This window comes from Petaurus breviceps, unplaced genomic scaffold (genome assembly GCF_028583685.1).
Source record: "Petaurus breviceps papuanus isolate PSGF00001 unplaced genomic scaffold, PetGlider_PUasm1.0 76, whole genome shotgun sequence".
In the NCBI taxonomy this organism is placed as follows: Eukaryota; Metazoa; Chordata; class Mammalia; order Diprotodontia; family Petauridae; genus Petaurus; species Petaurus breviceps.
In genome coordinates, this window is record NW_027186473.1 from 60,274,849 (window position 1) to 60,299,047 (window position 24,199).

At 39.3% G+C, this 24,199-nt stretch overlaps 1 protein-coding gene across 3 annotated transcripts in view; it reads left to right on the plus strand.

The window, feature by feature from the left end:
• The first annotated feature begins 11,661 nt into the window (after window positions 1–11,661).
• The window catches only part of LOC138175178 (uncharacterized), a 150,115-nt gene continuing 137,577 nt past the window's right edge, over window positions 11,662–24,199 (plus strand). The window contains exon 1 of one of the 3 annotated variants that reach the window (XM_069105590.1): window positions 11,662–12,107. In XM_069105590.1, coding sequence (XP_068961691.1) covers window positions 11,852–12,107 — 256 coding nt within the window. In that variant the 5' untranslated portion in view covers window positions 11,662–11,851. The remainder of the gene's footprint in view (window positions 12,108–24,199) is intronic. The other 2 variants (XM_069105589.1, XM_069105588.1) reach the window with 2 other exon arrangements.

Below are 24,199 nucleotides of genomic sequence, written 5' to 3' on the forward strand. Positions count from 1 at the left end.
GAAATGGTAAAGAACTGACCTAGAGTAAACTTATGACATAGAGAGGTTTATTATAATAGCACTAGTATATGTAGGAAACACACCAAATGGGCTTTTCTGTATGCATTGTGGGTATTGCATGCACAGTTCCACTGTGGCTGAGACCCCTCCCCTATTACTTAATCCCTTAACAAACCCCTCCTGCTTTTTTAATAATCATAATTTCTATTATGTAATTGCATATTTAACCTATAAAAATGCATCTTGTTTTCTCCAAAGTTGCTGGTTCCTCTTATAATGTAGCCCACTTTGTGAGATGTGTCAATCTCAATAAATACCTATACTTGGATTAGAGGTGGTCTGACTGAATTCTCTGAGACAGTTCCACCACAACACGTCATGAAACTGCAACAGTTTTTGGTGTCGCTGGATGGGCAGAGCCTAAACCACAACGGCACAGTGCATTTTCTTTTTTTTTCCTTTTCTTAAAATGTTATTCCACTTAAGAGTATTTTATTTTTCCAATTACATGTAAAGATAGTTTTCAGGGGCGGCCAGGTAGCACAGCGAGTAAGAGCACCGGTTCCAGTGTCAGAACAACCTGGAGATCGAATCCCGGGCTCCGACACTTCAGCACCACACCCAGAAATAACTGGCCATGTAACCTTGAGCAAGTTACTTAACCCTGATTGCTTAAAAAAAAAAAAAAAAGATTTCAGCATTCATTTTTATAAGATTTTGAGTTCCAATTTTTTTTCTCCCTCCCCTCACCCTTCCCTAAGATGGAAAGCAATCTGATATAGGCTATACATCTAAAATCATATTAAACATATTTCTTCATTAGTCATGTTGTGAAAAAAAGAACCAGAACAAAAGAGGAAACCCACAAGAAAAAAAAGAAAATAGTTTGCTTCAATCTGAATTCATATTCCATAGTTCTTTCTAATGGATGTGGATAGCATTTTTCATCATGAGTCTTTTGGAATTCTCTTAGATCATTGTACTGCTGAGAAGAGCTAAGTCTATCAAAGTTGGTTATTGTACAATGTTGCTGCTACTATGTACAATTTTCTCCTGATTCTGCTCACTTCACTTCGCATCACTTCATGTAAATCTTTCTAGGTTTTACTGAAACCTGCCTGCTCATCACTTCTTGTAGCACAACAGTATTCCATTACATTCATATGCCACAACTTGTTCAGCCTTTCTTCAATTGATGGGCACCTTCTCAATTTCCAATTCTTTCCCACCACAAAGAGAACTGCTATAAATATTTTTGTACATGTGAGTCCTTTTCCCTTTTTCATGATATGTTTGGGATACAAACCTAGAAGTGGTATTGCTGGATGAAAAGGTATGCAGAGTTTTATAGCCCTTTGAGCATAGTTACAAATTGCTCTCCAGAATGTTTGGATCAGCTCATAACTCTACCAACAATGCATTCGTCTTCCAATTTTCCCACATCTCCGACATTCATCATTTTCCTTTTAGGTATGAGGTGGTACCTCAGAGTTGTTTTAATTTGCATTTCTCTAGTCAATAGTTATTTAGAGCATTTTTTCATATGACTTCATCTGAAAACTGCCTGTTCATATCCTTTGACCATTTATCAATTGAGGAATGACTTGTATTATTATAAATTCAACTCAGTTCTCTATGTATCTTAGAAATGAGACCTTTATACACTCGGTGTAAAATTGTTTCCCAGCTTTCTGCTTCCCTTCTAATCTTAGTTGCATTGACTTTGTTTAGCGCAGTGCACTTTCAATACATCATTGTTTAAATGGTTGTGGTCCTAATAATGAATGTTTCAAAGCAAACCTAATTGCATTTTGTTTGATGATATTCATAAAATGTAGGGGAGAAAGTTTGGAATGCTATGAACTTGTTAGAAAATTTTCCTAAAATCATCATTTGGCACCATTTAAATCATCTATTACAATTATCACTTGATGTTTCAACATCTGAAATGTTAATCACTTAAAATATTACAAGATAAATTTTATTCTATTTGTCATTAATCTAACAAAAAAGCTAATGGAACTAAAAACTGTAGCTAAAGAACTTGACACTGAAATAATTAAAATTGGTTAAATACTAGGACTAATTTGGGCAGTATGTATAATTCACAAGTTGCTACTGCTCTATGGCTCATGTATCCTAAAATATTCTAATTTTTCTTATTCTTTTTATTCTGATTTGGCAAAAAAATATGAACCAACATTAATGTCTTGTAAAAACTCACTTTAATAATTGACAGTCTTGAAGAATTTTTAACTACATTGGAGTCAATGTCAACTTAACCTTCAGAAAGTATAAAAATTAATCAAACACACCATAAGAACTTGGAATATTTAAATATTGGTACTAGGAAGCATGATTCTCAAGTTGAGGATTTGATCAGGTCAGATACATTTATAGACATTCCATTTAATAAAAATAATAAATTTAATACTCTTCCTAAGAATATGTTACTAGACAATATAATTCAATACATGAACTTACATCTTTTACCAGAAAGAAACAATAATGAAATTGTTCTTAATTATTTTGATTTATTAGAACTACCTACTTGACCTTATGAAGAACTAACTTCATCGTGAATAGCTGGTGTGGAAAAAAATACATGATTTAGGGGAACTTTTAAAACACAAAATTGATTCAAATAGATAATACATGTAGAATAAGCAAAATTCCAATCCTTGCAACTGTACAGGAGTGCTAAAGCAAAATGAGGGCTTCAGTTTAATAAATATACTTTGTGCAAGGGTGAGAAATAGTCAAATATTAGACAGTATAGAGCAAAAGACAATAAATTTATTAGGGAAAGTTAATGGATTGGGATGCAACTTCATTTGTCAAGTCATACTTGAATTGCAACCCTTTGTTGGTTGCAGGAGTATAGCAAAAATCAATAAAAGCATTTGGTGAAAATCAATCGGCTCTATGGCATTCATGATAAATAGTAAAGCATATGTTATTATTATTTACAGATTGTATGCTATACATCCTTCATTATCACTAAAGGTTATAATAAATTTACCTATATAAATTTATATTTATGTATATATGTATGTATCTCTCCCCTTTCCCCATGTGAACTTGTCACTAAACATTTACCAGTACACCTCTGTGTGGAGGTGACTCTCAAAAATTATGCCATCAGAGCACAGGCTCTGCAAGTTTCTACCATGGCAGAGAGACTTTATGTGTGATCACAGAAATATATGATGTGAGTTTCCTGTGAAATAATAGCCTAGCTAAGTGCAGAGGGACTCATAACCAGAAGAATGGTCACATGGGGTTAACTCTTTGACCATGGCATCCAATGAAACAACAAAAAATATAAACATGGCTCTTAATCCTTGCAGCCCCCTTTCAGTTTCTTCGATGACACTGGCAGAGTAGGCAGTGAAAGGGCTAGAAGATGCTAAGAATCACTCAGGCTTTAGACTACTTAGAAATGTTAACTTAGACATTGGGATTCTGGATATGAGACCATTATGACCAGTGAATGCATATACTAGGCAGTGGTTCTTCACGTGGGATCTGTGAACTTGATTTTTTAATATTTTAATAACTTTTGGCATTTAAATAGTCATTTAAAGCTTTTTTCCAAAATGGACCCTTCCTACTTTTCTGATCTTCTTACATTACACTCCTCCATTCACTGTATGTTCAACCACACTAACTTGCTTGCTGTTCCTTAAATGTGATGCTCTCCCATCTGCCAGCTCTGTGCCTTTGCACCAGCTCTACCCTATTCCTGGCATGTTATTTCCACTACCCCTCTCTTCTATCTTCTGGAATCTCTGGTTTCCTTTAAAATTCAGATCAAAGTCCATCTTTTCTACATGATCCTATGATCAGAGATCAAGAGCTCAAATACAACTCAGAGGATCTGAGCCCACATTCTTCATTTTTATAGATGAGGAAACTGAGGCCCCAAAAGACTTAATAACATGCCTGAAGTCATGCAGTTGTTAAGCATTAGAAGTGAAATTTTAATCCCTGGCCTATGACTCCAGAGGAAGTATTCTTTCCATTGTAAAATGCAGCCTCCCCTTTTCTGATCCCTCCACCCCCCCAGCTATTATATTCCATCTACACACACACACACACACACACACACACACACACACACACACACACACGTGTTGTCTCCTTTATTAGAATGTAAGATCCTTGAGGGTAGGGACTGTTTCTCTTTTGTCTTCATATCCTCCAGCATTTTGCCCAGTGCATAAGATATAGGACATTAATAAATGTTAACTGATTAATAAATATTTATTGATTATCTGGACCAGTGTAGGGGAAGGAAAAGGTGGGGAAGAAATTTACAGAAAGGTTAGTGAGAGATTCCACTATTCCAGACCTTCCTGAAAGGAAGGAAATGGAAAATGGAAAATTTAACAGATCTGTAAAGATTTCTATTGGGTCGCTAGGTGGTGCGATGGATTGAGGGTCAGGTCTGAAGTTAGGAAAACATGAGTTCAAATGTGACTGCAGATACTTACTAGCTGTGTGACCCTGGGCAAGTCACTTCACCCTGTTTGCTTCAGTTTTGTCACCTGTAAAATGAGCTGGAGAACAGGGACAGCTAGGTGGCGCAGTGAGTAAAGCACCGGCCCCAGAGTCAGGAGGACCCGAGTTTGCTTCCGGCCTCAGACACTTAAAAGCCACACACACAAAAAAACTAGTTGTGTAACCTTGGGCAAGTTACTTAACCCCAATTGCCCTCCAAAAAGGCAAAAAAAAAAAGTGAGCTGAAGAAGGAAATGGCAAGCCACTCTGTAGCAGCAAGCACCCCAAGCGTCCTCAGGGTTTGCCGCCCATACAGGTTCTTGGATCTGCTTTGTTAAAGGAAAGCAACTCAAAATGGGTTAACAAGCTTACTTTAATCAGTCAGACATATATCGTTTACCTTGTTCAGGAGAAAAGGTCAGCACCCTGAACCTCAAAGTATACAGGCATAATTATCAAGACAGAAACATCAAGTAGACAGATTTCCAAACTGTCCAACCATTACATCCATACCCAGTCAACATCTGGGTTTCCACATTCTGGGTTTTTCAAAGCCGGGGGACTCTCAACAACAGCTTCCCAGAATTCAGATCAAATCACAGAACACTTCTCAAAGTGAGTCCCAAAACAAAGCTACACATCAGGGCTTATATAGCCTTCTCCTGGCTCAGAAAATGTAACAACCTTATTGACTCACTGGCCAATCAAGAAGTATCTACTGAAAACCAAGCCTCCCACCCCAGACTCCAGGTGCACTTTAGCCTAGGGGCAGGGAAGATCTTTAAAATTTACATTCTCATTACACACTCTAGTATCTTTACTGAGTAAAACCTCAAATAGGGTCACAAAAAGTTGGATATGACTGAAACAACTGAAAAAGCAATAGCAACAACAGCAAAGATTTCTATAACAATTTTCTCCATTAGTAATATTGTAATCATTATACTGACAGTCCCTGAAACACTGCATGAAGAAGTTGAAATGGCACTAAAGAAAACAGAGATAAGCATCTGGACTAAACCAAATATGTACAAAATAGGTCCTTGCTAGAGGCAAAACAATTTTAGGTGAGCTAAGGGATCAGTTCTTAAGCTATCTGAAAGAGGGAAGGATACCAATCCCTTGGAAAAAAACAATTCTCATGCATTCCCCAAATTGACCAAGAAAATATGAACACATATTCCTATTTTCCAACAAAATCCTCCTGAGAATAATTTACTAACTTATTCTATGTCATTCATCATTGATAATCATTAGCATCAATACAGTATCTCAAGAAAAATCAAGGTCTCACAAACAATATTCTGTAGACATCTTTACAGTCACTAAAAGGTGCAGAGAATGTAAAATCCCATTGTGTGTCTTTGTTGATCATTAAAATACATTTTATTTGATAGCACAAAATGCCACCTTAAAGGTCCTCCTATGACAAAGTGTTTCCCATAGGTATGTCAAAATTATACAAAATTCTGAAAGATATGACAAAAGAGATAATTTTGTTCAACAACCCTCTGATTATTCTTTTTTTTTTTTAAAGCAATCGGGGTTAAGTAACTTGCTCAAGGTTACACGGCAAGCTATTTCTGGGTGTGGTGCTGAGTATCTGAGCTCGGATTTGATCCAGGTCATCCAAACACTGGAGCCGGTGCTCTTACTCGCTGTGCTACCTGGCCGCCCCCCCCCTTTGATTATTCTTGTCAAATGGCAAAAAACAGAGTTATGTGCTTGCCGAAGGCATTTACTGTTTTCTAGGAATATGTTCAGCACTGATTCTAAATGAAAGAGTTATTCTCTTTAGAATTGTGGGATCTTCCAGATGTTCCAGTTCATAAAAATCCATAGATTATATTATCCTTCTTGCACCAAGCCCTACCACAAAGCCTCGTTAAAGGAGACTGATAAATCAACCCAACTACCCAAACAATAAAACAAATAAGAAAAAAACAAGAAAGTACCTATTGTGCAGATTATATTATGTTATGTTATTATATTATTATTATATTATAGGGGGATGAGCAGGATCTGGATTGTCTTTGGGAAACAACACAGTGTACATAATGGTCCCAAGCTTATACCTAAAAGACCAATCTTCTGATATTTCAATCTTTATGTTGTTGCATGACTATGAACCATGAAACTATGAACTAGTCCTTGAAAATACCTACACACACACACATATGTATGTACATTTGTATTTATGTATATATGCCAGAGAATAAGGCATGGTAGATGTACACAAATATATGCACACACACACACTTTCATATACAATCATTTAATTAACAAACATTAGTTAAGTGCCCATTGTGTGTCAGGCACTGTTCTGGGAGCTCAGGACACAAATGCAAAGACTGAAACAAGCCCTACTTTCAAAGATCTTATCTTCTATATACATACAGATATAATATATGTACAAATAACATTTGTTTCAAGCCTTTGTTTTCATCAATGTGGATGTATCCTAGTGAAATACTTCCTTTACTTTCCTTTACCAGGTCAGTCATGGTCAAAGAGTCACAAAATATGTCTTAGAAGTAGATCATAAATCTTCCTCTTCCCTAGCTTAAGGCCAATTCTCTACTGACTAGACGACACTGCCTTTTGAGAACATATAACCAACAAAAGAATTGTACAGAAATTGTACAAAAAAAGAAAAGTGCCTTAAAGATATTTTCAAAGAGATGCATGATTGGAAAAGTTTGTTTGAGCCAATATCTTTTGACATTTTATTTATTTTTACATTTTTCAAATGCTTTATTAACTTCTGATTTACATCATTCATTTCCGCCAGATTTTGAGTTGCAAATGTTCTCACTGTTTTTCCCCTACCCACTGCTCCAAAATAGCAGTCCCACAGGATATACCCTCCTCCAGTCTGCTCTCTTCCATATTTTCTCCCATACCCCTTTCAACTTTTCCAAAAGGGCATGGTAGAACTCTATGCCCCAGTGCCTGTATATCTTATTTCCCAATTACATGTAAAATAGTATTAATAATAATAATAATAATAATATGTGTGTGTGTAAAAACATTTGATTTTAAAACTTTGAATTAAAGATTCATTCCCTTTCTCCCTTGTCACCCACCCTTACTGGGAAGATAAGAATTTCAGTATAGGTTGTACATGTGTAGCTAATGCATAACAGTAACATAGTCGATATATTGTAAAAGACTGACTATATTCCCCTCCCTCCTATCCCACCTCCCACTTGTTCTATTCTCTACTTTGATCCCATCCCTTTTCAAAAGTGGATGCTTCCAACTTCCCTCCCCCCCAGCCTGCCCTCCCTTTCCTCATCCCCCCTCTGATCCCCTTCCCCCCTATTCTCCTGTAGGGTGAGATACCCTATTTAGTGTGCATTTCATTTCCTCCCCAAGCCAAATTCAATGAGAATAAGGTTGACCTATTCCCTTTTGCCTTCCTATTCTTCCCCTCCATTGTAACCATTTTCCCTTGCCTCTTCTTTATGAGATAGTTTACCCCATTCTGTCTCTCCCCATCTCCTCTCATTTTATTCCTCTCACCTCTTAATTTCACCTTTTAAGTATCATCCCTTGCTGTTAAATTGGTCCTGTGTCCTCTATCTATGTATACCTGTAAACATATATACACACATTCACATATGTATTCATATGCCCATATACCCTCATGTATATGTATATATATATATATATATGTTTCTATTCCTTTCAACTATTTTCATATTGAAAAAAGTTTCATCAGTTACAATTACTGTTTATCCATGTAGGAATGTTAATAGTTCAATTTTGATAACTTCCTTATAATTTCTTTTCCCTGTTTACCTTCTCATGCTTCTCTTGCTTCTTGTATCTGAATGTCAAATTTTCTATTCAACTCTGGTTTTTTCAGCAAGAATGCTTGAAAGTCCTCTATTCCACAGAATGACCATATTTTCCCCTGAAACATGATACTCAGTTTTTCTGGGTAGGTGACTCTTGGTTTTAATCCCACCTTCTTCAACCTCCGGAATATCATATTCCAAGCCCTTTGATCCCTCATTGTAGAAGCTGCCAGATCCTGGGTTATCCTGATTGTATTTCCACAATATTCAAATTGTTTCTTCCTGACTCCTTGTAATATTCTTTCTTTAATCTGAGAATTCTGGAACCTGGCTATAACATTCCTAGGAATTTTCTTTTTGGGATCTTTTTCAGGAGGTTGGTGAATTCTTTCAACCTATGTTTTGCCAGGGCAGTTTTCTTTGAGAACTTCCTGGAGGATGATTTCTAGGTTCTTACTTTGATCATGGCTTTCAGGTAGTCCAATAATTTTTAAATTATCTCTCCTGGATCTATTTTCCAGGTCAGTGGTTTTTCCCATGAGGTATTTCACATTGCCTTCTATTCTTTCATTTGTTTGTATCTGTTTAACAGCATCTTGATTTCTCATAAAGTCATTAGCTTCCATTTGCTTCAACCTAATTCTGAAGCAATGAGTCTCCTCAGTGAGCTTTTGAGATTCTTTTTCCATCTGGCAAATTCGACTTTTTAAGGCATTCTTCTCCTCATTGCCTTTTTGAGCCTCTTTTGGCATTTGAGTTAGTCTATTTTTAAGGTAGTATTTTCCTCAGTCAGGCTGTTGACTCTCATTTCATAATTTTCTTGCATCATTATCATTTCTCTTCCCAATTTTTTCTCCACTTTTCTTATCTGCTTCTTAAGGTCCTCTATGGCCTGTAACCAGCTTGTATTTCCCTTTGAAGCTTTTGGTGCAGGAGTTCTGACTTCACTGTCTTCCTCCGGTTCCATGCTTTGCTCCCTTTCGTCCCCAAAATAGGAGTGTAATGTAGGAATCTTCTGTCTGCTTTGTTTCCTTTGCCTGGTCATGTTGCCCCTTAGTCATTTGACCCCTGGGCTTTTTGACACATAGGATTCTGCCACCAGACCGGGGCTTTAGTCCCAAACGCTGGGATTTTCTCAGCTGCCGGAGGTATTAGATGGGTGCCCTTTCTGATGTCTCCACACACTCTTGCAAGCTGGACACACATCCTAGGACCTCCACCCTAGACTGCAATCCAGATCCAAGCAGGTTAAAGCAAGAGCGATTACCCCTCAGACTGGTACTTGTTCCCCCTACACTCTGCAGGCCAGGAGCTGAAGCTGCCAAGTGGAGCTGGCTAGCTGTGCTGGCAGCTCAGTAGCTTCTCGCCCTGGGGGCAAAAGCTGAAGCACTCCCACTTACTGGGTCCCAAAGTCCAGACTGCACTGACCTCTCACTTTGTTCTTTGCATCTATGTGTTGATAATTCTGGAAATGGCCACAGCTGCTGCTGATCTGGAGTCCTTCTAGCACGCGGGCCTGGGCTTGGCTCCCAGAGTGCTGTGCTAGCCGATTCCTGCCAGCCTGCTGGGCTGTCCTCAGCAGGAGGTTAGCTTCTCTGTGTCATTTTGTGGGTTCTGCAGCTCCAAAGTTTGTTCAGAGTCCCCTCTTTACATTGATTGGGGAAGGTGGAAGCCGGAGTTACTCGGAGGTTGTGCTTCTATTTCCGACATTTTATGAGTAATAATATAGCGAAGGAAAATCAGAGGCCTGCTCCATTTTTAATCAACATAATGTCAAAGGATCCAGAGGAAGTCCCTTAGTCCATTATAGCCTCTTGGGAATATTTACACTCCTAGTTATGTAGGAGAAGAAGGTGTGGCTTGGTTGCAACTTGTATTTCAGTGGAGAGCACCCGTATTGATAAGTAAGGGATGCAACAAAGTATAAAGGTGTTATAATAAAACATTGACATAGATGTGGTACATCCCACATTTGTGGCACTAATGTTTAAGCAACATTTGGGGAGAAGGGCCCAGAATGTTAGAGGAGAAAAGGTGGTGTCTTACTGAAGATGAAGTTTTATATTCCCAAAGAAAATTGGAATTCAAGTTATATTTGTGCAACATGCTCATTCTTCTCTTTTTAATATCCCCAGTGCTTAGTATGGAAAATAGTAAGCACTTAGCAAATGCTTTTTCATTAATTCCTTTGCTCCACAGGATTGAGTAGTTCCTTTATGGGAGCTTTATTGAAAGAGAAGAAAAAGAACCACATAAAGTGATAAAGCATGGATGGATTGTAATGAGACAGCAGAGGGACTGTCCTCAGTGATACTGAAGTACCTGTGTAATGTACAGTGAAAAAATTTGAAAAACATAAGGGTAAGATATGGCTGCTACCATCAAGGAGCCTAAAATCTAGCAGTAAGGGCCTCTTCTCTGTGCTTCGAGTCACAAGATAGGTGTTTAAATCATTGCTTCCTCACTTCTGTATGACCATGGACTCTTTCAGTCTCAGTTTCCTCACTTGTAAAGGGGGGGAAGGGGGACGAGTAGGATTAGATGCCCTCTAAATTCTACCTCAGTTCTAAATCCTGTGACTCAAGTGTCAAGATCCTTCATTCTATTACTGGACTTAGATACCCTCATGTGCCAAGAGTCTTTCCTGCTTAGACCACCATCAATGTTGCCCATGGAGGAGAGGTGGCTAGGTGAGCAGTCTGGGTCAGTATCTACAGAAGTACCAAATAACTGCTTAGGAAAGAGATTCTAAAAGAGTAGTAGGAGTCAAGAAGAAAGACAGACACAGTGGGAGGGAGAGATAGAGGGAGGAGAGAGAATTATTTATGGAAAAAGAAAAAGATGGATTTCAGGCCTTGCTCTCTTTATAGTACATTGGAAGGTACTATAGTACATCAGAAAAATGGATCACATAATCAAGGACAGCCTGGTGAGCACACATGCCTCTGCCATTCTGTTTCCTCTTCCCATTATCAGACACGTTCTATCGTTCTATCATTATTTGGGTCATGTAGGCTTGTCTTCAAGAATCCTTTTAAAATATTAAAGTGCAAATACTTATAATAGATGTTAAACTTTGAGGGGTGGCTGGACCAGAGACAGAGAACAGTGAACAGAGAGGCCAGAGAGAGATGAACTGACAGGCCCACAACTACTCAACGAGTTGGGCAAACAATTGTACGAAAAGATTGTTTCCCCTTGGCCTTTTCCAGCTCCCAAACCTCTGATCCCTGGGGCCAGAGAGCAGGGCACATGACAAGATGACTAGACTGAGGGAGGGCAATTGGGCAGGCTTTCGAGGGGGCATTGTTGGGCAGAGGCCAGCAGTGCAGTCCCGGGCCGGCCTGCAGGGGGTGGTGAGGCCAACAGTTTGGAGGCACTCCCCACCCAGCCCAGAAAAGGAGGAAGAGGGAAGGAGTTTAGCTGCCAGTTCGTTGGGTCCTGGACTTCCCCGCCTCCTCTAACTCCGTGGTGGCTGTTGCCCTGCGGGATTTGGGGACCCAGCACAAAGAAGGGTCTGGAGAGAGCGTGAGAGCCGTGCTGCCATGAGCAGCCCCCGGACACTACTGCTGCTGCCGTTGCGGGGGCCAGTCCCAGCTGCCGGGCTCCCGTTCCGGCTCCGGATCGGACTCGGACTGCAGCGCCTGGGGGTTCCTATCTCCTGCTGTGCAGCGTCCCGCCTGCTGGGGACAAAGGTCGGGGCCCTCGGGGGTGGTCCAGGCAGAGGAGAAGGATGCGAAAGAATGCGCACCGTGCGGATCGGCTGCGCCTCGGCTTTCTGGGGAGACACGGCGGCCTCAGGTAATAGAAGCACCGCCCGCCCGCCCTCGCTCCTGCCTGCCGCCTGGCCTGCCTTCGCCCTGCCTCGGCCCCCTGGCTCCCCATCACCGCCTGGTGCTGCAAGCTTGGATGGTGCCAGGCGAAACGCAGGGCTGGAGCGCAGTGTACCAGGCGGTGGAAGCAGGGCTGCTGTCCTGGCGAGTAGGGCCCACAAATTTCGGAGTCTCCTTCCCCTACCACTGAGCCTCACCCACATACTGGGTCTCAGCCAACGGCCTGCGCCTTATCCTTTCCCCTATCTGGAGAGAGAGTGTGTATTTGGCAATGAGTCCATGAGCTTACCCAGTTCCTCTCCTGCAAGTGGCTTCCTCCCTCTCCCGGTTATGTCCCATGCGCCCTGCTTTTAGTATGTTTTTCTGTTTGGGATGTGTGTCTGTGTTATTACTTCCCTGTCTCCCTGACAATATCTTTCTTTCTCTGTTTCTAGCTCTTCTCTGTCAAGTCAACAAGCATTTAATTAAAAATTTACTGTGTGTAAGGCACTGTGTTAAGCTCTAGAGATACAAAGACAGGTAAAAATAACCAATCCCTGCTCTCAAGAGGCCCTCAGTCTAATGGGGTGAGACACATGAATTCTCTGTCTCTCTGTCTAAATGTGTGTGTGTGTCCCTCTCTGTCTATCTCTCTATCTCTGGTTCTCCCTCTGTCTCTGACTGCCTCTGTCTGTCCCTCTCTGTAGCTGTTTATGTTAGTCTTGATCTGTGCCTGTCTTCCACTCCCCACATTCACTCCTCTTAGGACTCAGCAGGAATGCTAGACTCAAAATAGAGTGTGTTATTGTAGCACAATGGGGGGATTTTTGTGTTTTGTTTTGTTTTGGGGGGGGCAAGGAAAGGAGCAGACCTTGTGCTTTGGAGGGGGGGAAATATTGAACAAGAGGAAGGAGAGAATGTCATTTATGCAAAACAATCATATAAGGCAGACCTGAGGTAAGAACTTTGTGTGTGAGTTTTGAAGGAGTGCGAGTGTTGTCATAAAAATGCCAGGATTGTTTCATGAAAGTCCTTTTTTTGTCTTTTGACAATAAGTGGAAGAAATCACGTCAAGAAACAAAGCACTGTTAAGGACAAAGAATCAAATGTCAAAAGGGGGTGGGGGAAGTATTTATATATATACATATATCATATGGCCTGGCTGGTTACTGTACGTAGGAATGATTATTTAGAAAAGTTAGTTAGGTCAGCATGTAAAAAGATTTATGATTTCTTTGGAGCCCAGCACTGATTCAGCTCAAAACTTTCTCTGCATGGGGCAGCCAGGTAGCACAGGCTAGCCAGGTAAGAGCACCGGCTCCAGTGTTGGGATGACCTGGAGATCGAATCCCGGGCTCAGACACTTAGCACCCACCCAGAAACACCTAGCCGTGTAACCTTGAGCAAGTTACTTAACCCCAATTGCTTAAAAAAAAAAAAACAAACTTTCTCTGCCTTAGAAGATTTCTATAACCAAAAAAAATTTAAACTCTTCATTAGGTGGCAACCCATCAGGTGATGAACCTTTGAAATCTGACCTGGCCAGGTTCTAGGGATACATTTTACTAAAAAGTTTTCTAGCTTGGTAGGATTTTTGACAGCTTGCATTCACTGGCATAGTCTTCAAGAACCCAGAGTTACCACCACATTGGTGTGGCATTAGAGGAAGTAGTTAGTGGTTTATGGAAGTTAGGCCTTGGAATATTGATTTTATTATGGTGATTTTATAGTGAAATGGGAAGACTCAATGAAATATAATTTGGGGACAGAAACATTCCTCCATACTAAGTCACTAACTGGCAATGAAGGGCAGCTACATATAAGTTATAGGGATAGGTCAGGTGTGGGGAACCTGTGACCTTGAGGTCCTTAGGGTACATCTTTTGACTGAGTCCAAGTTTTATAGAAAAAAATCCTTTTATTAAAGGGATTTGTTCTGTGAATTTTTAATTCATTCAAAGGGCCATGCTAGAGGACCTAGAGGGCCACATGTGGCCTTGAGACCTCAGGTTCCCCACCACTGAGATAGGTGGTTGCCCCTGCCTACAATCATTGTTACCTATAATTCTGCCTAACTCTTAAGTATTTGAACCTGAGGACTTTTTGGTCTTCAGGAACCCCCTATTCAAATGTAGAGTCCCTTAAAATTTTACAGTCATTTCTAATATCCTGTGGAAAAGATGGAGATAGATGGGTTAAATAACGGTACAGAGAGATGGATTTGGAAGTGGTTGAATAGTCAGAAAGCATAGTCTTTAATAGAGCAATGTCACTTTGGAAGGATGTCTCTAGTGTGAGTTCTAATGATTAGTCCTTGGTCTCATACCTTTTAATATTTTTTTATCAATGGCTTAGATAGCATAGATTGCATACTTATCAAACTTGGGGATGGCATGAAGCTGAGAAGATAGTTATCACATTGGATAGTACAATCAATATCCCTAAAGATCTCAGAAGGCTAAAATGTATTAAATCTAACAAGGTGAAATTTAATATGGATAAATTTAAAGTCTTGTACTTGGACTCAAAAATTCACTTTAAAAATATAAGATGAGGGTGGCATGGTTAGACAACAGTTCCTCTGAAAAATATCTTTCAGGGGATATTTTGTAGGCTTCATTATGAGTTAATAGTGTGATGTGGTAACCAAAAGAGCTAATATAATCTTAGGTTTCATTAAAATAAACACAGTGTCCCAGTCTAGAAAGGTAATAATCCCATTGAACTGTGCACTTCTCAGACCTCATGGATTGAAGGAGCTATGAGTGTTTAATCAAGCCAAGAAGTCCTTATTAAGTGCCTGTTATATATGCCAGTCTTCATGCTAAGTGCTGAGGACACAAAGAAAGGAAAAAAACAGCCCCTCCTCTCAAGGAGCTCACAGTCCAAGGGGAGAGACAGTGTGCAAACAACTGTGTGCCAACATTATGTGTACAGCCTCAGAGGGAAGACTAAGATTAGGAAGGACTGGGAAACTGCTTCCCAAAGATGGCACTTAAGGTGAGACTTGAAAGAAGCCAGGGAAGCCAGAAGGTGGAGATGAGGAGAAAGGGCATTCTAGGTATGAGAAGGTGAAAACATTGGATTTGGAAGATAAGAGTGCTGTTCAAGGAACAGCAAGGAGACCAGTGTCACTGCATGGTGGACTAGCTGGAAGGGAGTAACATGAAAAAAGACTGTGGAAGTAGGAGAGGGTCAGGTTATGAAAAACTTTAAGAGCCAAACATAGGGCTATTGTGGAGGTAATAGCCAGTTGGGTTTATGGAAAAGGAGGGTGACATGGTCAAAGCTATAACTTAGAAAATTCCATTTTACAGGTGAGTAACTAGAAGAATAATAAATTTAGGAAAGCTAGCAGATACAGTGGATAATAACCAGACCTGATGTCAGAAAGACCTGAGTTCCACTCCATCTTCAGACCCTTATTACCTATGTGACCCTAGGCAAGTCACTTAGCCCTGTTTGTCTCAGGTCCTCATCTGTAAAATGAGCTGGAGTAGACAATAACAAACCACTCCAGTATCTTTGACAAGAAAAGCCCAAATATGGTCACAAACAGTAGGATTTGACTGAAAAACAACTGAACAAGAAGATTTGGGGGAATATGACTAAATTCAAGTATTCAAAGGGCTGAAACATGGAAGGGGGATCAAACATGTTTTGCCTAATCCTAGAGTCCAGAAGTTGAAAAACAAGTAGAAATTGCAGGTAAATGATTTGGAGTAAAATATCAGGAAAACTTCAGAATAATTAATATTTTCCCATTACTGTGGGACTGTACTGCTTTAGAAGGCAACATATTCCCCTTCACTGGAAGTGTTTAAGCAAAGGCTGGTTGACCAATTGCAAGATAGAATGTAAAAAGGATTCTTGTTTGGGTGTGTTATATAACTTCTGAGCTCATTCTATCATTCTTTGATTCTACATAATTCAATCATTAGTACCAAAAATGCTAAATTAGTGGTTAGAGATCTAGACTGCCTCCCAAACTAACTGGTGTCAAAAGTTCCTTCCGGATCTAACATTCTGTGATTCTAACAGATGGGGCAAGGATGGGAGTACCAAGAGAAGCTAACAATTTAACTAGGGATCAGTCTACAACTGAGAGAAGAGAGCTAACTAAAATGGAACCTGGAAACAAGGAGAGGGAAGTGCACTTTATAGATGAGGAGAATTGGGTCCTGAAGACAGATATGAGCACATGCCTAGTAAAGCAACATGTATTTACTGAGGTACCCTGTAAAATGTTGGGAACTTAGTGGGATATGAAAAAGAATCTGAAGGATTGGCCTTGCCCAGTTCATTTGGGCATACCAATCTGAACTCTTTGAAACCAGCTAGTTACCCAGCCGTTTTTATAGTTGTCTATGGTTTCCAGTCCTTGGCAGCCATTTTTGTTCCTTCTCAGTCCACGGATCATTCTCCATGGAAGAGAAAACAGATAGAAAATAAGATTTTAGTACTTGGCACGCACTGCAAACAATCTGTTCTTTGTTCAGTATTGATCTTGCTTCCTTCATAGCTTAATTTCTTTTTATTATGTTTAGCTTTCACTAGCAAGCCCAAATCCTTCTGGGATTTAGGTTTCCTGGCAATTCTTACAGGACTGGTATTCCTTTGTATTCATCTTCAATTACTTGACTTCATTTTCATCTTCTATACATTTCTTCTTAAAACTTGAATTGATCAGAGTTCCTTTTGCATCCACATCAGATCCTCCTGACTACAGGACTGTCATTCTATCCATTGAGTCACTTAGCTGTCCCCATGTTCAGTTCTAGGTGTCACATTTAAAGAAGAACATTGACATGCTAGAAAGTATCTAGGAGATGGGGACCAAGATGGTGAAGGACATCAAAATCCTGTTGATCCTGAATATGCCACTTACTACCTATGTAACTGCAGAACCCGGGTTCTCATTTTCTTCATCTGTAAAATGAAGGAAATGGACTAAGCCATCTCTAAGGTCCTTTGCAACTACAAATTTGTGCCCCTCTAATCATGTCACACAGAGCCTTTTCAAGATTCATTCACAACTTAGTCTAAGAAAACCAGAAGGTGATACAAAGGACAAAGGATGCTCCATTTCTTGTTCTGAGGAAGCAGAGGAGGTTTTTTGGTTTTGTTTTGTTTGGAAGGAGATGAGCATGAGTCACACTGTGTTTGGAATCACAAATGAAATTAATTTATTTGTTCATATCCCTACTAAAAGGATAGGGTCCTTTCATGTCTTTAACTGGCTGAACTGATGGAGCATCCTTGGCCTGAGCCAAATGAAGATAGGGAGCTTTCAGCTTCAGTTTTATGAAGCAAAAATCTTGTGTTGTGAAGAAAGGGCAGAAGTAGCATTTTTGTGGAAATCTCCAAATATTTAGAATAGTAAATTTGGAGTAGGAAAGGACCTAGAAGTCATATAGTTCAACCCCTCATTTTAGAAATTAAAAAAAAAAAACAAAACCTGAGACCCAGAGATAACTTGTCTCAGAATACACAGGCAGTAAACGGCAGAGCCAGTATTTGACCTTAGATCCTAACTCCACATGGAATATGGTTTTCATGGCCTGCACTGCCTACTTTGAAGATAAATATCATGCCTACCCTAAGCTTTCTCTGAGCTAAACATTCATCAGATCCTCGTGGTGCATGATGGCTTATGGAATCTCCTTGCCCAAAAAGTTCTTTCTCCTGAATCCCTCCTTCTTTTCATTTATCTCTAGAATTCTTCTCTCATGGTTGATAGTGTTTTTCCTTGTCTTCTGCCTTACATATCCCCCAAAACACCAGCAGACACCATAAGTGAATTTATGTCACTGCTTTTGATACTTAGCAGATCACTCAACAAACGTCTGTGACCACATCTGCCATAGAATCTTAAAAATTATTTTAAAATTTTACTGATGTATATTTTTGCATCATCATAGTTTTCCCCAGTATTATTCCCCTCCATTTTTACTCCCAGAAAGCTATCTTATTTAACAAATAGTATTTTTAAAGGAAATAAAAAGAAGAGGAAAAATAATTGATCAATACATTGAAAAAGTGTGAAAATATGTGCAGTGATATACACTTGTGGGCCTCCCACCTCAGCAAAGGGTGGGGGAAAGTAAGAGTGTCTTCTCATTTTTCTCCTTTCAGAGCACGCCTGTTCCTTTATAATTTTGAAGCAATCATTTTTTGAATTTTGAATTTTATTTTTTCTCAATTACATGTAAACAAAAAGTGTTTTAACATGATGAAATTTTTAAAATTTTGAGTTACAAATTCTCTCCTTCCTTCTTCAATCCTATCTTGTGAAGGCAAGCAATTAGATATAGATTACATATGTGCAGTCATACAGAACTTTTCTGTATTAGCCATGTTACAGGAAAAAAAGCACAGAACAAAAAAACCTCAAGAATAATAACATTTTTAAAATATAGCATTCACTTTGGATTTTTAATTTCTATTTACCTTACTGTAGTTTTTGTGTATATTATTTTCTTGGGTCTGCTTACATCTGCATATATATGTACATGTATATCTACATATAAATGCACATGTATGTATATATAGAATATTATATAGTGTATATATGTATATATTTATATGAGCACTACTTAGAGGATTATTTATACTCTGTAACATATTTTAGTATATAAACTGAAAATTATTTTACCAGTAATCTGTTGCTTATACTTATGGATACAAAGGTACAATCATTGGATCAGAATATTAGAGATATAAGAAATCTCAAGAGGCCATATCTAATCCAATCTCCTCATTTTATAGGTGAGATCATTGAAGTCCAGAGAAAATTAAGTGACTTTCCTAAGGTCTTACAGATAGTAAGTGTCAAAGACAAGTGACAAAGTAGCATCTTATAAAATGATAGTTTTTCTTGCCTTTCATTATGTGATCAAATCAACTCAACTAATTCCTTTAATTTCTTCTCTGAAGAGAACTGGTGAAGCAATTTCCAATTAAACTTCTTTTTTTTAAAACACTATCTGGTTTCATTTTAAATGAGAACACCATTTTTTTTGTTTGATTTTTGCCTTTTTTGCTTTTTTTTTTTTTTTGGAGGGGGAAGGCAGGGCAATTGGGGTTAAGTAACTTGCCCAAAGTCATGTGGCTAGTAAGTGTTAAGTGTCTGAGTTTGGACTTGAACTCAGGTTCTCCTGACTCCAGGGCTGGTGCTCTATTCACTGCGCCACCTACCTGCTCCCAAGGATACCATTTTGGATGTGATTAAATTTATCCAGCAGCCTGTCAGTCTCTTGGTTATTAGATAAAGATCACACATTAAGAATGCCAATTTAATGTTTGTAGAAAATCTAAGAAATATGTCATTTTTGGTGCCTTTTTTTGCCACCTTGGAAGCAGAAAAAGGTATGCACAAGACTGTTGACATGTCATGTTTTTATGTGTTGGAGTAGGCAAAAAATTGATTTTCAAGTGGCCAGAATTCTAGTGATGAGCCTCTGTCTTGCATAGACTGGTTTTCAATGTCAATCTGTCTGTCAATGATTCAGTACCTGAATATTTTCCAAAGCTTATAGTATTTTTGGCAGAACCTTCCAGAACCTGGAGGAGGGGCCACAATATGGACACAAAGTCTCTGGCACAATTTTCTAGCCCCCATGACTGGATCTCATGTCTGGGTCCTGGGTGCCTCACCTTTCACAGGCACAAGTAAAGGGTGAAGACTAGTTCTTTACAAGGGTAGAGGAACTTTGTTTTTTGTTGAAAATATTTTCATGGTTGACTAAAAAATCATTTGGTCCAAATGCATTTCCCTTAAATTTAGTTTAGATGCTATTCATTCAGCTTCAGAACAATTAAAACATCCTGTAGCAAAAAAGATAAAAATCTTTTATAATTTGATACACTTAAAAATACAAGAATATCTTCTGTAATTATCAGTACAGTTTAAACCTCTTTATTTTTGAATTGCCTCTGGTGGGGATCAGCATATTGTGAACATTCCAGTGATCCATCAGCCACAAAGTTGGCTTTGTTATGATTTTCCTGATGTTCATTTGTCTCCTCTCTTCTGTTTGCATGCATTTCCCCGTTATTCCCACAATCTTTGACAGATTCACTTGTGCCCTTCCTGAGTGTGTGGGTCTCAGAGCTAAGGCTCCACTTAATTGGCACCTTTTATTAACCATATTGGGATACAATCTCAACTTTAAATTGTCCTCCTTGTACATCTCAGAGGAAAAGTTTCTGTTCTCAATACAACAGGCTGGTGGACAAAGTTTCATAAAATACGAATGTGAAATCCCAGCTGAGTGCCAGCTGTCCTAACATTCCTACATCTCCTGGAGGAAGAAGCACATATTTATCAACCCATAGAATCCTATGTTTAAATTTAAAACAGGATTTTTCTTCATATATTTTGGTTGTTCGTGATGTTATTTGATAAACCAAGTTATGTCCACATGTTTTTGTTGGTAGAGCATCCACTTGTCATTGCAGTGAATTGAAATTTATGCAAGGTAAAAAGAAATCATGTGAAAATTGTTGCGGTATTAATAGAACACAATGGACTCTGTATTTGATGTTCTGTTTCTACAGAAGACTTTCATATGTAATGGATATCTAGGTTTTCTTAACCTTTGGAATAAATATAAGCAAAACATTTATAAATGTACTGGATTTTTCTATCATTTTAAAATATATTTGAAGCTACTTAAAGTGTAGCAGCTTAAAAAATCTAGCCAGGTTACTGTCCAAATGTATTTTAAAAATTCAGCATTGCATTAGTGATAAGATGAAGGAGAATTTAAGGGAACCTATTCTGAAATTAATCTCATGACAGTTTTTTGGGGAGGTTGTAATCTTTGGGAGGGGTATAATCTTTAAAAAAAAACAGTTTCATACTTTGTATTTTGGGTATTGCTGTTGAATGAGATTAAAAAAAATTGAGTAAGTTAGAAGAAAGCCAGTCACTTCAGATTGAGGAAAAGAAGAAAAACAGAAAACTTTGTGAGGAATGGTTATTCTGCCTACTCTCTTACTCCATCAGATTATCATATTAAAAAATAAGTGTGTAGGTGGCAGTATATTTGTAGCTATAGCAGAAATCCACTTTCCAATTCATATATAGATGGAATGTCTTATACTTTCCTTTCTGTCCTTTCTATTCACTTTCTCTCCAGCTATCACCCTAGTATTTCATCACCTCTTAGACTATTATAGTAACTTTTTTTTAAATTTTTCAAATGCTTTATTAACTTCTGAATTACATCATTCATTTTCGCCCGATTTTGAGTTGCAAATATTCTCCCCGTTTTTCCCCTACCCACCGTGCCAAAATAGCAGTCCCACAGGATATCCCCTCCTCCAATCTGCTCTCTCCCATATTTTCTCCCATACCCCTTTCGACTTTTCCAGTGGATCTCTATGCCCCAGTGCCTGTATATCTTATTTCCTAATTACATGTAAAATAGTATTAATAATAGTATATATTTGATTTTAAAACTTTGAATTCTAGATTCATTCCCTTCCTCCCTTGTCACCCATCCTTACTGGGAAGATAAGCAATTCAGTGTAGGTTGTACATGTGTGGCTAATGCAAAAGAATAACATAGTAGATATATTGTAAAAGAATGACTATATTTCCCTCCCTCCTATCCCACCTCCCACTTGTTCTATTCTCTACTTTGATTCCTGTCCCTTTTCAAAAGTGGGTGCTTTCAACTTCCCTTCCCCCCCAGCCTGCCCTCCTTTCCATCATCCCCCCTCTCATCCCCTTCCCCCCTACTCTCCTGGAGGGTGAGATACCCTATTTAGTGTGTATTTTATTCCCTCCTCAAGCCAGATTCAATGGGAATAAGGTTGACCCATTCCCTTTTGCCTTCCTATTCTTCCATTGTAACCATTTTCCCTTGCCTCTTCTATATGAGATACTTCACCCCATTCTGTCTCTCCCCATCTCCTCTCATTATATTCCTCTCTCACCTCTTAATTTCACCTTTTAAGTATCATCCCCTCCTGTTAAATTGGCTCTGTGCCCTCTATCTATGTATACCTGTAAACATATATACACACATTCACATATGTATTCATATGCTCTTATACCCTCATATATAGACATATATATCTCTATTCCCTTCAACTACTGAGAAAAGTTTCATAAGTTACAATTATTGTTTTTCCATCTAGGAATGTTAATAGTTCAACTTTGATAAGTTCCTTTTGATTTATTTTCCCTGTTTACCTTCTCATGTTTCTCTTGCTTCTTGTATCTGAATGTCAAATTTTCTGTTCAACTCTGGTTTTTTCAGCAAGAATGCTTGAAAGTCCTCTATTCCACTGAATGACCATATATTTCCCCTGAAAAATGATACTCAGTTTTGCTGGGTAGGTGACTCTTGGTTTTAATCCCAGCTCCTTTGTCCTCCAGAATATCATATTCCAAGCCCTTCGATCCCTCAGTGTAGAAGCTGCCAGATCCTGGGTTATCCTGATTCTGTTTCCACAATATTCAAATTGTTTCTTCCTAGCTCCTTGCAATATTCTCTCCTTAATCTGCGAATTTCGGAACCTGGCTATAATATTCTTAGGAGTTTTCTTTTTGGGATCTTTTTCAGGAGGTGATTGGTGAATTCTTTCAACCTCTATTTTGCCCTCTGGTTCTAAGACATCAAGGCAGTTTTCTTTGAGAACTTCCTGGAGGATGATTTCTAGGTTTTTACTTTGATCATGGGTTTCAGGTAGTCCAATAATTTTTAAATTATCTCTCCTGGATGTATTTTCCAGGTCAGTGGTTTTTCCCATGAGATATTTCACATTGCCTTCTATTCTTTCATTTGTTTGGATCTGTTTAACAGCATCTTGCTTTCTCATAAAGTCATTAGCTTCCATTTTCTCCAGTCTAATTCTGAAGCGATGATTCTCCTCATTGAGCTTTTGAGATTCTTTTTCCATCTGGCAAATTTGGCTTTTTAAGGCATTCTTCTCCTCATTGCCTTTTTGAGCCTCTTTTGGCATTTGAGTTAGTCTATTTTTTAAGGTAGTATTTTCCTCAGTCAAGTTGTTGACTCTCATTTCATAATTTTTTTGCATTGTTCTCATTTCTCTTCCCAATTTTTCCTCCACTTCTCTTATCTACTTCTTAAGGTTCTCTATGGCCTGTAACCAGCTCGTATTTTCCTTTGAAGCTTTTGGTGCAGGAGTTCTGACTTCACTGTCTTCCTCCTGTTCCATGCTTTGCTCCTTTTTGTCCCCAGAATAGGAGTGTCATGTTGGAATCTTCTGTCCATTTTGTTTCCTTTGCCTGGTCATGTAGCTCCTCAGTCACTTGACCCTTGGACTTTTTGCCACAGTGGTTCTCTGCCACCAGACCGGGGAGCTTTAGTCCCAAATGTTGGGGTTTTCTCAGCTGCCGGAGAAATTAGATGTGTGTCCTCTCTGAGGTCTCCACATGCTCTTGCAAGCTGGACACACACCCCAGGACCTCCACCCTAGACTGCAAACCAGATCCAAGAAGGTTAAAACAAGAGCGATTACCCCTCAGACTGGTGCTTGATCCCCCTACACTCTGCAGCCCAAAAGCTAAAGCTGCCACGTGGAGCTGTCTAGCTGTGCCGGCAGCTCAGCAGCTTCTTGCCCTGGGCGCAAAAACTGATGCACTCCCACTTACTGGGTCCCAAAGTCCAGCCTCTCACTTTGTCCATCGTATCTATGTGTTGATAAAGCTGGAAAAGGCCACAGCTGCTGCTGATCTGGATTCCCTCAGGCCAGTGGCTGGTCAGGCCCACCCTGGGGCTAAAGCCTCAGTGTGGGGCTGAGCTGGCCTCCCAGAGCACTGTGCTGGCTGATTCCTGCAGGCCTGCCAGGCTGTCCTCAGTGGGAGATTAGCTTCTCTCTGTCATTTTGTGGGTTCTACAGTTCCAAAGTTTGTTTAGAGTCCCCTTTTTACATGGATTGGGGAAGGTGGAAGCCTGAGCCATGGGGAGGTCCTGTGTGTAGTCCACCATCTTGACTCTGCCCCTTATAGTAGCTTTTTAATTGGCTTTCCTAAAGTAATTTTTCTGTGCATGTCATTACACACACACACACACACACACACACACACACACACACACACACACA